The 13,464-nt window shown below is 42.7% G+C and overlaps 1 protein-coding gene across 1 annotated transcript in view; it reads left to right on the top strand.

Moving 5' to 3' along the window:
• Dbt (dihydrolipoamide branched chain transacylase E2) overlaps positions 1–12,610 on the top strand; it is a gene marked incomplete at its 5' end in the record, with an annotated part of 29,463 nt that extends 16,853 nt beyond the window's left edge. The window contains 4 exon segments of the mRNA XM_005388795.2: positions 4,454–4,531; positions 8,558–8,749; positions 8,887–8,958; positions 12,356–12,610. Of these exon segments, the coding sequence (XP_005388852.2) occupies positions 4,454–4,531; positions 8,558–8,749; positions 8,887–8,958; positions 12,356–12,523 (510 nt within the window).
• Between the last annotated feature and the right edge of the window lie 854 nt (positions 12,611–13,464).

Raw genomic sequence — 13,464 nt, 5'->3', positions numbered from 1 at the left:
AACTAGATTTGAATAAAAATATTACTTTTTACCACATCAGATAGTTAGAAAAATATGCAAACCCACTACTTCTTTGTTTCTTTGGGATTTGTAAAATTGAAATCTCTGTGCCATATTTTTATCTGCTTACCTCCTTGAATTAGATGGGGACTGTCCTGACAGGTAAGTGAAACCTTTTCATTCTGAAAGGATCACCAAAAAATCCTGGTTTGGTCTAAAATAAGGTTTGGTACTGAATTTGCGTATCACAAACATCTGTTTATTTTCATTCATTTATCAAGTTTATACAGAGGCCTTGAAGCCAGTATAAAATAGAATTAGACCATCAGCAGACCTTAAGCAACTTGCAGTGTAGCCCACATTAATGGCGTTGCATAGCAGCTACCGTGTGCTGGGGCCTGTAGTAAGCGTACTACATACGGTATCTCCTAATTCTCAGAGTAACCCTGGCGTGTACGTAGTACTGTCCGTACGCTGTTCTTAGGGAAGTTCGGGCTCAAAGAGGGTGGGAAGCTCGGGCTCAAAGAGGGTGGGAAGCTTGTCAGGAACACATGGCAAGTGGAAAAGCAAGCTTCTGGTTCTGGTCTGTTTTCCTCAGAAGTGCAGACGGAGGTCTTTAACTCCGGGTGATGCTGCCGAAGCCCTTTCTTGGTTCTGCGCTCAGGCTGGTCTTCCGTAAATCAAATTGTTGTTTTACTCTTTGATTCCTTTCAGCAGTCTGCTCTCGTTGCCTTTCGGGGGCTTCCAGACGCCTCAGGGTGACGTGCAAATAGTGTGAGTCTCTGCCGCCTTCCGCTCTGTTTCAATCACATTAAACTACAGAGGTGCTGGAGCGCACGCTTCGGCCTGGAATGCCCCTCGTGTCTCGATCCCCCGTCTGCACATCCTGAACACCGCGTCGTGCTCAGGTGTGCATGCCGGAGTTCCTCTATCACTGTTTGAGTCAGTACTCTCTTGGCCCCTGTTATCACCAGTGTTTACTATCTTGTCCCTTCGCTGGATTCTGAGCTGTGTGAAAAGGAACCGCTGTCCTTTAGCAGCCACTCTGACCCTCGCGTGCTCTGAGCACAGCGGTGTAGCGTCTCGGGACGGAAGGACGCGTCTCCCCCGTTGTAGGTGAACGGGAAAGCGGCTGAGGGTTTCGCAGGGGAAGCAGAGGGCAGTGAGCGGGGATGCGCGGGGGATGGAGGCAGTGCTGCGTCCACAGGAGAGCGGGAAAGAGCCGCTTAGAAGCCCAGTAAGTGGTTTCAGTGTGATGATTTAAACAACAGCTGCAAAGAATTAAGTACACAGCAGCCGCGCCGAGCTGCTGACCTCGGCCGAGCCCCTGCCTCGCAGTCAGCGCGCAGGCGGCGGCGGCTTTCTACCGGGAAGACCTGGGCGGGTGGACCCCGCGGCTCTCTCGCCTCGGTGGGGTGCCGTGGTGCTCACAGAGAGGGGTGAAGAGACGGAAGGGAATGCTCAGCGAGCAGGGGCAAGCCTGATGGGGCCGAGCCTGGGGAAAGACGGGTGCCATGTCACGGACACTGAAGCCGGACCCTGTCGCTGCGAGCCCTTCTCCCGCAAAGTCTGTGCCCGTGTCCCTGGCCAGAAGGCGGCCCGCGACTGAGCTCAGCGCTTGCGGGAGCGCTGCTAAGGGATGTGGATGCAGGGGTGTGTGTGTGTGTGTGTGTGTGTGTGTGTGTGTGTGTGTGTGTGTGAGAGACATGTGGATGCAGGTGTGTGTGTGTGATGTGAATGCAGGTGTGTGATGAATGCAGGTGTGTGTGTGATGTGAATGCAGGTGTGTGTGATGTGGATGCAGGTGTGTGTGATGCAGGTGTGTGTGTGATGTGAATGCAGGTGTGTGTGTGAGATGTGAATGCAGGTGTGTGTGATGAATGCAGGTGTGTGTGTGTGTGTGTGATGTGAATGCAGGTGTGTGTGATGTGGATGCAGGTGTGTGTGATGATGCAGGTGTGTGTGTGATGTGGATGCAGGGGTGTGTGTGTGATATGAATACAGGTATGTGTGTATAAGATGTGGATGCAGGTGTGTGTGTGTGTGTGTATAAGAACGGGGCTGTTGACTCAGCCTCCCAGACCCAGGGAGAAGAGAGAACTCTCAGAGCCAAGTAGGTAGCAGTCAGACGCTTACAAAGGCTGCATAGGATAAGGTTAAGCAGCAGGCTGTTGGGGTGGAAATTACAGGTCACAGTGCCCTGTGCTAGAACTGATCAAAGGAGACGTTGGAAGCTTGGTTGCCCGAGGGTGGAGAGTGAGTAGAAGCGGAGGAAAAAGAGACACTAAGCACACGCGGTGGAAGGCAGGTGGAGCGGTGGGCATGACCGAGCGCAGTGGTTGGCTGTTTGCTGACCGAGGAGGTTTCCCCGCCCGCACTTCCTCACGGAGAGGCTGAGGCTATCCTGGGCTGCATAGTGAGTTCGAGGCCAGCCTGGAACCACACAGCGAGAGGGTCTCAATTCTTCTTGAAGAGCAAGAGCGCCTCACTATTTTGGGTCAGGTTCCCCTCACTGAGCTTGGGCAAATCTGTTCACATATTGAATGTCCTCTTGCCGTTTTTCTTCACTGTTGCAATTTGCATGAAATACCTGTAGTTTGAAAATAAAATTTAGCGTACTTTGTTTCAAAATGACGTGTAAGTTTGAGAACATTTGAAGGTACAGTACTACCAAAGCATTTGGTTTTGTGGATTTGAATTCAGTCTTCCACTTCAGTTATCTCTTTGTGTCTGGATAATTTTAATTCTGCACGATATAATGGACCTTTATTATCCATGATGACTTCCAATTTTATTTTATCTGTTTTTCTGTTACCTCCCTCTATACCAGCTAGCCATATTGCCTACAGGCAGAAACTGATACAGAATATTATGATGTCATGTTTCCTTCTTGATTTCTTTTAAAAAAAACCCTTAATGTTATATTAATTTTCAAACAAAGAGTGCCATATTATATCATCTTTAAACATGTTTTCAAGAGTACAGATTTGATTTAGAAAAAAAGGGAAATATTACAGAATAGTACACAGGAATATAGACATGTAGCTTATATTTCCTTTTATAAAATTTGGATTATACTCAAAGCACTGTGTTTATGTCTAACTCTTTAGATTAACCTTAGTTATGGCTTTTTACGTAAAGAACATTAAAATTACAGTTATCAATTCAAATGCTTGCTGAAACTTGCAAGTCGTAAGGAGTCAGGAATTTATAGCAAATGTTTTTGTTATATTTGTCTTTCACAGAGCTGCTTCCTTTACCTATCCTAACTAAACCAATGACTATGAAAACCCTGTGTTTAAATTCTTTCCCCTAACTGTAATTCAAAGATTTGTTTTTTTCTTCTGACAAGCCCAGTAACCCACAGACAAAAATAATACGACACAACAGGAGAAAAGACAAGGCAGTTGAGAGAGGAAATTTCTTTTTAAGAACACTACTAAACCTTTTCATTTGGCCATCTCTTTAAATTTAATGTGAAGCGTGGACACCCAATGCAGTGTATGCTCTTTGAGGGTTAGTTCCTGGGCGAGCAGAGAAAATTTTTAGTATCAATAACATTTTGGGTACAGGTAGGGGAATATGAATTTAGGCAAGGAAGGAATGGTCTTAGAGACAAAAGAAGAAAAGAAGGGCTGAGATTAGGGGGAAGACAGGCAGGAAAGACATCAATACGGCCAGCAGGACTTGGGCTGTGATGTGAATACTGGAACCCGCTCTGACCTTCACGTGGCAGGGACACAGGCGGAACACGCGGTTTCTGTGGTCGGTGCGTTTGGAAATCCTTATCACCTGCTCTTTCTGCACAGGGAAGTAGCTTATCTACTCTGTCCAATTTGATTCTGCTGTATTTCTGAACTACTGGTTTGCTTCTCAGAAAATTTAAGATACTACATGCAAACGTGGAGGTCAGAACTGAGACGTTTTCTTTGGAACTTTGTTCAGTCTGTGTAATTATTTTGAAAACCTCCTTGGTGTTTACAAACTACTGTACCTGTCTACCTATTAATTAATCTTCTCTTTTTCCGTGAGACTGGTGATTGAACTAAGGGAGCAATGAATTATAACCCCAGCTCTTTTTATTTTATTTTGAGATTGGGTCTAGCTGAGTTGCCCAGGCTGGCCTTGAACTTGCAGTCTTCCTGCCTCAGCTACCTGAGTAGCTGGGATTACAGGCACGCACTCCCATCCCCAGCTATGTTTTATTCTTAAATGATTACAGTGGTCTAGTTTTATGTTGCTTGGAGATAACCAGGAAAATGCAGTAATGCGCCTCAGTATATGTAGACTGGAAATTAAAACTCCACATAAATAAGTCTCCTCCCTCCCATCCTCTCCCTCCCTCCCTCCCTCTCTCTGTCTGTCCCACCTCCTGTTACATCTCTCCGTGCTTTTAATCCTCTAGTTTTTCAGAGTCAAAATGCCAATGTTCCTTCTTTTTCTGTTAAAACAGGCTGCTTCTTTGGGATTACTACAGTTTCCGATCCTTAATTCTTCGGTGGATGAAAACTGCCAGACTATAACGTACAAGGTTGGCTATGCATTATAAAAATACTCACTATAAGTAGAAGATTGTGCAAATATGCTTGCAGGTTAGAGAGACTCCTGTCATACCTCAAGTAGTCATCTTTTTAAAGGCTGGATTTAAAGGTATAAAACACTAAATTTTGGAATGCACAAAGCCCTGGATTTTACTCATAGCATTACAAAAAAATTTAAGTATAATTTGTTATTCATATTTTTGCTGGTTAATAATAATACTGTTTAGATTTTTAAATTGTTGTAAAAGTCATTTATGACAAACATACTGCCAGTATATGAAGTGGATAAAAACGAAAAGCTTTCCTCCTAAAGTCAGGAACAAGACAAAGATGTCCACTGTCCTGTTCAACATAGCCTTTAAAACATTAGCCAAAGCAATCAGACAAGAGAAAGAAATAAAAGGAATACATTTATATACAAAAGGACAAAGTCAAAATATCATTATTTATAAGAGCCCTCCAAAAAATTCATAAACATACTCCTAGAATTACAGTTACTAACCATTTAGCAATAAAGAAGGATAGAGAGTCATATAAAAAGCCAGGGATGTAGCTCAGTGGCACAAGTGCCTGCCTGGCAATCACAAGGTCCTCAGTTTGATTCCTGGCACTGGAAAAAAAAAAAAAAAAGAAAGTCATATAAAAATCAATCACATTCCTGTGCAATAATAATGAACTCACTGAGGAAGAAATTAGAAAAACAGAACCATTCACACCAGTACCAAGAAAAATTAAATTCCTAGGAATTTACCTAACCAAGGAAGTGGAAGCTCTGTGCAACAGTATTATATCACTCTGAAAAAGAGATCAAAGGAGACATTAGAAAATAGAAAGATCTCCTCTGTTGCTGGATAGCAGAACCAATATAGTCAAAATGGCCATCCTTCCCATAGTGATATACAGATTTAACCCAATACCAATCAAAATACCAATAGCATTGCTCACAGATCTATGGAAAACGGTCCTAAAGTTTATGTGGAACCAGGAGAGACCCTGAATAGGAAAAGCAATCTGTTACAAAAAGCAGAAGGCATCACAAGCTCAGATTTGAAGTTAGGTTACAAAGCTAGGGTACTTACAAACAGCATGCTCCCGGCACAAAAAGAGACATGTGGATCAGTGGAACAGAAGACAGGAAGCAGGAGCAACCCCAGGCACTTTCAGCTCCTGGAGCTTTGACAGAGGGACCGAAAACTTACACTGGAGGAAAGGCAGCCTCCCTAATAAATGGTGCTGCGAATATTGGATGTCCACGTGCAAAGACTGAAGCTAGACCCATATCCCTCACCATGTACTAGGCTAAAATCAAAGCAGATCAACAATCTAAATATTAAAAGACAGAGATTTGATTTGCTGAAAGATGAAATAGGCAAAAATCTTGAAGGTGTAGGCATAGGCAAGGACTTCCTGAGCAGAATCCTAGATGCACAAGAAATAAAATACCGAGAACCAACAAATGGGATCACAGCAAATTAAAAGGCTTCTGCACAGCAAAAGAAACAACCAACAGAGTGAAGAGACAACCTATAGAAGGTGAAAAAAATGTGGCCAGCTATGCCTTGGACAGAGGACTAACATCTAAAATATGTAAAGAACTCAAAAGAATTAGACCCCCTCAAAATAAAAGATCAGTCAAAAACTGGGCAACTGAAAGGAACAGACACTGCTTAGAAGAAATACAGATGGCCAATAGATACCTGAAAAAGTGTTCAACACTCTGCCTATTAGAGCAGTGCAAATTAAAAGAGTACTGACATACCATCCTACTCCAGAGAGAATGGCTATCATCAAGAAATCAACTAAGAAATGCTGGAGAGGGTTCAGGGGAAAAGAAACCCTTCTCCCTGATGGTGGGAGTGTAGACTAGTACAACTACGGTGGAAATCACTATGGAAACTTTCCAAAAAACTAAAACCAGAAATTTCATTTGACCTAGCTATTCCCCTCCTAGGTATTTTTTCAAAAAAGTTAAAGTCAGAAGTGTTGATATTACAGTGATGTGTGCATATCTGTGTTTATAGCAGCGCAGTTTGTCATAGTTAAATCTTGGAGATAGCCTGTGTGCTTGTGGACAGGTGACTGGATGAGGAAAATGTGGTACTTACGCACAGCGGAGTACTACTCTGCCATAAAGAGCACTAGACGTGGGGCATTCATGGGTAAATGGATGCACCTGCAGACCTTTTCTTTTCTTTTTTTTTTGAGAAAGTCTCACTATGCAGTTCAGGCTGGTCCTGAACTCACTATGTAGCCCAGGATGGCCTCGAACTTAAAATGATCCTCCTGCCTCAGCCTTGCAAGTGCTGGGATTACAGGCGAGTGCCACCACGCCTGGCCATAAGACCATATTAAATGAAATAAATCTAACACGCAAGCTTAAATACCACATAGTTTCTCTTGTATGAGGAACTCAAAATAGACATAAAATGCAAAATAAAAGGTAGGTAATAGGAAGTAGGCAGATCTTGTTCAAATGGGAAGGAGAAGGGAGGGAGTGGGGAGGGGAGGGGATGAAAAAGAAAACTGAAGAATAAAAGACAGAAATAGAGCTTTTGCAAATAGGAAGGGAACCAAGAGTTGGAAGGAGCAGGGAAGGGTGGGAGGGGTAGGGGAAAACACGAAGATGTGTTACTGTCATGTACCAGCTGCTCGTGAGAAGTGCAGTCATTGCGTACCGCAAACATGCACTCGTACCAAAAAACTTGTAATTTAAGCCCTTTTGTTTTTCTGCTTAAAATAATGGAAATATACAGAAATAAGGTAATGGATTATGTAACCCTCCTCTAATTTCCCCAAGCAGCTCTCTCAAAATTGAATTCCTAGAGTTTTAAGAATGAGAATAACTTAAACAAGAAAAGTAGTAAAAATTTGAATTCAGTTGGAGTGAACTCTTCTGTTGAGAGTGAAAGCTTCTTAAGACCGAGACCTTTCTAGGATGTTGATCTTTACGTACATTTCTCATTAGAAATCTGCACTTAGAGTGAGCTTAGATACCGTGGGAAGTCAGTCCTAAAATATTCCCTTGTGATCAGTAGAGCCAGCTGTCTTTGGTTTTGTTTTAATACTTCCTGATTAAATACTGCTTGTTACAAAAGATTCAGACAAGAAAATAATGATGCTTAATGTATGGGTTTTTTTGTTTGTTTGTTTGTTTGTTTTTCTTCTGATATCAGGAATCGAACTCATGACCTTGTGCTTGCCAGGCAGGTGCTTTGCTGCTGAGCTAAATCCCCAGCCCAGTGATGCTTAAAAGACAATAAATGCACAAAAGATGTAAATAGGAAAAGAAAATAGATATTTATATTTTCCATTATGCTATTTTAAAATTACTGTGCCTAGAATTTTATGCTGTAGGACATACTATATATACCTTTTAAATAAAGAAAATTTTCTATATTAAAAAAATACTTACCTTCAGCCCAGGGCCCTAATGTAATTCACTGTTCTGAGATGTGTATTCTCCCATGTAGACTTGAAATTATCTCTGGATAAATAAGATATCATTCTCTCTTTCTCTCTCTCTCTCTCTCTCTCTCTCTGCTTTGAATCTTCTATCCTTCCTGAATTAAAAATGCAAATACTGAAGGTCCTACAGTGTTTCATCTTAGATACTTTTTTGAGAAATATGAAATTTTAACATATTTTTCCCTAACTTTTGTTCTTTTTCATTTAATACATTATGGATATTATTATGTGTCAATAAGTATAACCTGGTGACCTATTAATAAAACTTTTGATGGTTTATGGTTTCTCAAACTTAGAAACAATCTGTACTGACACCCCTGTGTGTTCTTCTGTCTCCTTAGCACAAAGTTTTATGTGTCGGTATTTATTGTCAAACATTTTTCAGAGAGTCTGTAACTGCTTAATGCTCCTGCTAACCATAACCTATATTCCTACCAACAAAAAATTGTTTTTGTCAAAAAAAAAGCCCCTAAAACTCATTTTAAAATTGTATCTCTTGACTCACTGCCAATCTGATGGAAATAGTTTCTCATAGTTGTTCTGTTTCCTAGGCTTCTCATAACATTGGAATAGCAATGGATACTAAGCAGGGGTTGATTGTCCCTAACGTGAAGAACGTTCAGATCTGCTCTGTATTTGAGGTTGCCACTGAATTGAACCGCCTCCAGAATCTGGGCTCTTTGGGTCAGCTCAGCACCACTGACCTCGCCGGAGGGACGTTTACTCTTTCCAACATTGGATCGGTGAGTGAGGTGGTTCAAACTCGTAAGCCATAGCGTAACTTTCCGATCATACACGCCATTGAAAATGTAAGATGTCGTTTACCATTTGTTCTCTCCAAAAGCTTATTTTTCTACTCTTTTCTTCCCTTTTGCTTTAGATTGGTGGTACTTATGCCAAAGCAGTGATATTGCCACCTGAAGTAGCAATTGGGGCCCTTGGATCAATCAGGGTATGTGTATTAAACAACTGAAAAACATAAACTGGAGCAAGAACACACAGCAGAGTACTTGTGCCTGAAGCGTGCCCCTCGCCTTGTAGGTTGGAGTGTGTGGAGTGTGTGGCTGGGAGGTTGCTTCTTCCTAGCGGTGGTGATCGGATTGTTTCTGTGTGGACCACGCATGGAGAATTACATCAGGCCCAGTGTGAGTCTTCGTGGAAAACCACAAGTACATTCAATCTGTTTCTATCAAAATACCTTTACTGCACAATACCAAAGACTAGTAATAAACCAGTCTCAACTGTTACTCATAACAATGTGAGGGAGCTGTTCTCGAGCATTTCTCTAAATCTTACGCTCAGAGACTCACTGGGCAGGCTGGTTGCCATGCGGATTTCTTTGTCTTAGATGTGAAGTCCCCATACTTGTATTTAAACAACAACCCAGGTGGATCCAGCACAGGTGACCTGTGGTCGTGATTCAGGAGATGCTGGCTTGGAATAATGCTGCGGTGGTTTTTAACATCGAACATTAAAACCATCTGGAATTTTGAAAAAACTGGGCCCGTGCTGACTCAGTACCAACGGATCAAAATTTAGGAGGTGGGGCTTGGGTGTCCGTAGCAACTCATGGGTGAAAAGCTCATAGGCACCACTTTGCGTGACCCTTAGTAAATGTCATTGTCACAGTGTTAGCTTTGCTGTTTGCTCTTCATGTTTTAAGAAAACCCTTTCAATAGTATTTATAATGCCTCCACACTGAACGTTTCTGGGACTTGTCTTTTGTGACTTCCTTGCTTTACTGTGGCATCCAAACCTAGCCAACAGTTCATTAGCTGCTAAATTAATCCCTCTTTATGATAATGTCCACTTTACCTTTTGGCTAACAGAAGGTAGAGTAACACACACACACACACACACACACACACACACACACACACACACAGCCTGATACTTCTTTCCAAATCAGCAGTTTATCTGTGTGATAATAACTTCTTTTTTTTGTTGTTTTTTTTTCTGGTACCGGGAATCGAACTCACAACCTTGCGCTTGCCAGGCAGGCGCTGTGCTGCTGAGCTAAATCCCCAGCCCTGATAATAACTCCTTTATTATTCATTCTCTTCCCAACGACTTTTATTCTCACAGAAGTTTGGCTTTCTGCAATTTCCAGACCATCACAGCTGTTTGACAGATCTTTGTTTTTCCTTTTCCTTAGAGAGATTTATTTTCTTCTAAATACATATGTGTGTGTGTGTGTATATATATATATATGTGTGTAATTATGGTAAAAGATACATAACATTAAACTTACCATCTCGACCACTCATATGTGAGGTTCTGAGGTAGTAAGTACATTCACAGTGTTGTACAGCCGTTACCACTGTCCGTCTCCAGAAATTTTTTCATGTACAAAGCTGGCACTCTGAACACTTTGGTCAGTGCTCCCAAGTCCCACATTGTCCCAGCCCCTGGCAGCTACCGTTCTACTTCGTGTCTCTGAATTTGACCATTCTGGTGCTTCAGGTAAGTGGAAGTACTTGTCTTTTTATATCTATCTTACTTCACTTAACATATTTTGAAACTTCGTCCATGTTGTGGCCTAAGCCAGAATTCCATGTTTTTAAAGCAGAATAAAAAACAAATTTTATATATATATATATACACATACACACAGTTTTGTTTATTATCTATTCACCTGTGAATATTTGGGTTGTTTCCATTTTTATCTATTGCGAATAATGCTGCATGAATATTGGTACACATGTATCTGTTCAGCAGGTATATTTTAAAGAATCATTTTACCCAAGATATGAAACATAGTTCTAGAACATCAGTCTTTTTCATTTTGGAGACAAGGTCTCACTACGCTGCTCTGGCTGGTCTTGAACTCGTGAGCTCAAGCAGTCTTCCTGCTTCAGCCTCCTGTGTAGCTAGGAATACAGGCATGCAGCACCACACCCAGTTTAGACTATAAATCTTAGCTGTGAACAGACATTATTTAATTCATCTCTGCTGCTGTTTTATCCTTCGCTAGTTTGTTCTCACTGTAAATTTAAACTCCTTGCTAAACTGTCTAATTCGTCTGAGTTTTCTTGGTACTCAGCCCCAGTCCTCACTTCCTGGACCCTTCAGCTGCACTAGACACAGCTGTACCTCCTTGGGAAACTGTCTTCACTATGACTGCGAATGTCCTTCTAGGCTGGTTTTCTTCCCGAGTCCCTTTCGCCAGGCCCTTCGTCTCCCCCGACCCCAGGGCTCGGGTCTGACCCTTCATTACCTGATCCAGTCTGACACTTTACCTCTGCACCACTGCCTCCCCGTGTACAACTCCAGACCAAACTTCACTTTGCAACTCCAGGCACATGACCTGCCGGGAGGACTAGTGGGCCTCTCAGCTTTTAGGAAGTCCTTTCCTCACCAACCCCTTCCCACCAGCCTGCTCTTCCTGACGTCTCCCCCCGAGCGAACGGCTCAGACGCGCCCGGTGGCTTCTGCTCTCACTCAGCGTCAAAGCCAAGGTGGCTGCAGTGGCCGACACGTCCGGCCCAAGGGGTGAGAGGGACAGATGCAAAGAGTAGGACTCAGAGTGATTTTGTCGTTAAATCTACCAGGAAGTTGGGCTTCTAGTTTCCTATTTTTTAATAGTTCACTTTTTTTTTTTGGTCTTTTTGCGACAAAAAAATTCCTTGCTCTGCAGTTCAGGCTGGCCTTGAGCTCACTCTGCAGCCCAGGCTAGTCTCTAACTCACAATGATCCTCCTGCCTCAGCCTCCCGAGTGCTGGGATTACATAATAGTGCACTTTTAATGTATTTGTCTGAATATTCCGACATAGATTTGAGTTGCTTTTTTAGAAGGGTTTGCACCAAAGATAGATGAGAAGCACCGTCCTCAGTGATTCCCCTGCCCCAGCCATGTCGCTATGCTTTGGCTGTGACCCTGTCTCCAGCCTCGCCCCCTGCCCCCCAGCGCGGACACCCTGCCTGCTCTGCTGTTCCCCAACGTCCATCTCCTTCTCCCTGTTCTTGTGTGGCCTGTTTCCTTATCATCTCAGCGAGGAGCCTCGGTGTCTTAGTGGTATTACTTGTCTGTCTGTCTAAACACCGTAAGAGTACCTTGGACACAGCAGGTGCTCACTGAATGACTGTTTAATATTTTAAACCTGAGGTGAAATTTACTGAAGGTGTGGAAACTGTATAGGGGCCAGGAAATTCCTTCTGGAAAACCGAAAGCTTGAGGCATGGCCTCTCACAGGTGGAGAAATAGGAGCTAGCATTTTCCAGAGTCCTTGGGGTGCCCACTGGCTGTCTACCATCGGGAGGAGGGTCGGCTTGATCTTACACCACCGTCACTAGAGTCTGAGTTTTGAGCAAGTGAAAGATTACTCCATGTTTGTTTTCCTTATTCCTAGGCCCTTCCTCGATTTAACCAGAAAGGAGAAGTATATAAAGCGCAGATAATGAATGTGAGCTGGTCAGCTGATCACAGGATTATTGATGGAGCTACAATGTCCCGCTTCTCTAATTTGTGGAAATCCTACTTAGAAAACCCAGCTTTTATGCTACTAGATCTGAAATGAAGATTAGTAAGATATTCTTGAACTTTTAAAATTTTTTTTTGTTGTTGTTGGTCTTTTTGAGGCAGGGTCGCGCTATGCAGTTCAGGCTGGCCTTGAGCTCACTTTGTAGCCCAGGCTGGTCTCAAACTCAGGATGATCCTCCTGCCTCAGCCTCCCGAGTGCTGGGATTACGAACATGCGCCACCACACCGGCTTTAATTTCCAAGAGTATGTAAAGCCTAGCTGTGGCGCACATATTCCTACAACTTGTGTTGTAAACGATGTGTACTATGTGAGTACGGTTCTAAGACACAATATGTATCACTGCTCTGTTAGACTTTCTAGTGACAATATTGGTGGAACGATCCTCCGGGTGCTGTCACATTTCATAACTCAGAGTGTTACAGCTTTTTAAGATGGTGCTTTGGTCTGCGTGTTAATGGGTTAAACGTAGCAAGAAGCAGAGTCACTGTTACTAAAAGATAGATAGCCATGCACACACGCGTTCGTTCTCTCTCCCCCTTTCTCCCTTTCTTTTTCTTTCCTTCTTTCTCTTTCTTTCTTTTTCTTCCTTCCTTCCTTTCTTTTGTCTTTTTTTATTTTAACTAATCCTTAGTGAAACTTTTATAATTTAATGGGAAAAAGGAATTTGTTTCTGAGACAGGGTCTCCCTGTGTAGTCCAGGCTGGCCTTGAACTCACTGTGTAGCCCAAGCTGTCCTCAGACTCGCAGCAATCATCCTGCCTCAGCCTCCTGAGTTCTGGGATTACAGATATGCACCACCACACCCAGCTGGGAAAGGAATTTATATACAAAAATATTTTCTGCTTCCCTACGGTCATGGTAATTGTTATATAAAATAAGTGCAATTATACTTACCTAGTAAGATACCCAAGGAGTATACTCCTGCTCTATTTAGAGACTATGCTCTATAAATGTCTTGTTTAAATAAAATCTTGTCT

This window comes from Chinchilla lanigera, unplaced genomic scaffold, assembly GCF_000276665.1.
Source record: "Chinchilla lanigera isolate Chin_1 unplaced genomic scaffold, ChiLan1.0 scaffold00034, whole genome shotgun sequence".
In the NCBI taxonomy this organism is placed as follows: Eukaryota; Metazoa; Chordata; class Mammalia; order Rodentia; family Chinchillidae; genus Chinchilla; species Chinchilla lanigera.
Note: the sequence above shows the minus strand (reverse complement) of the source record. Positions and strands in the feature narration are given on the sequence as shown.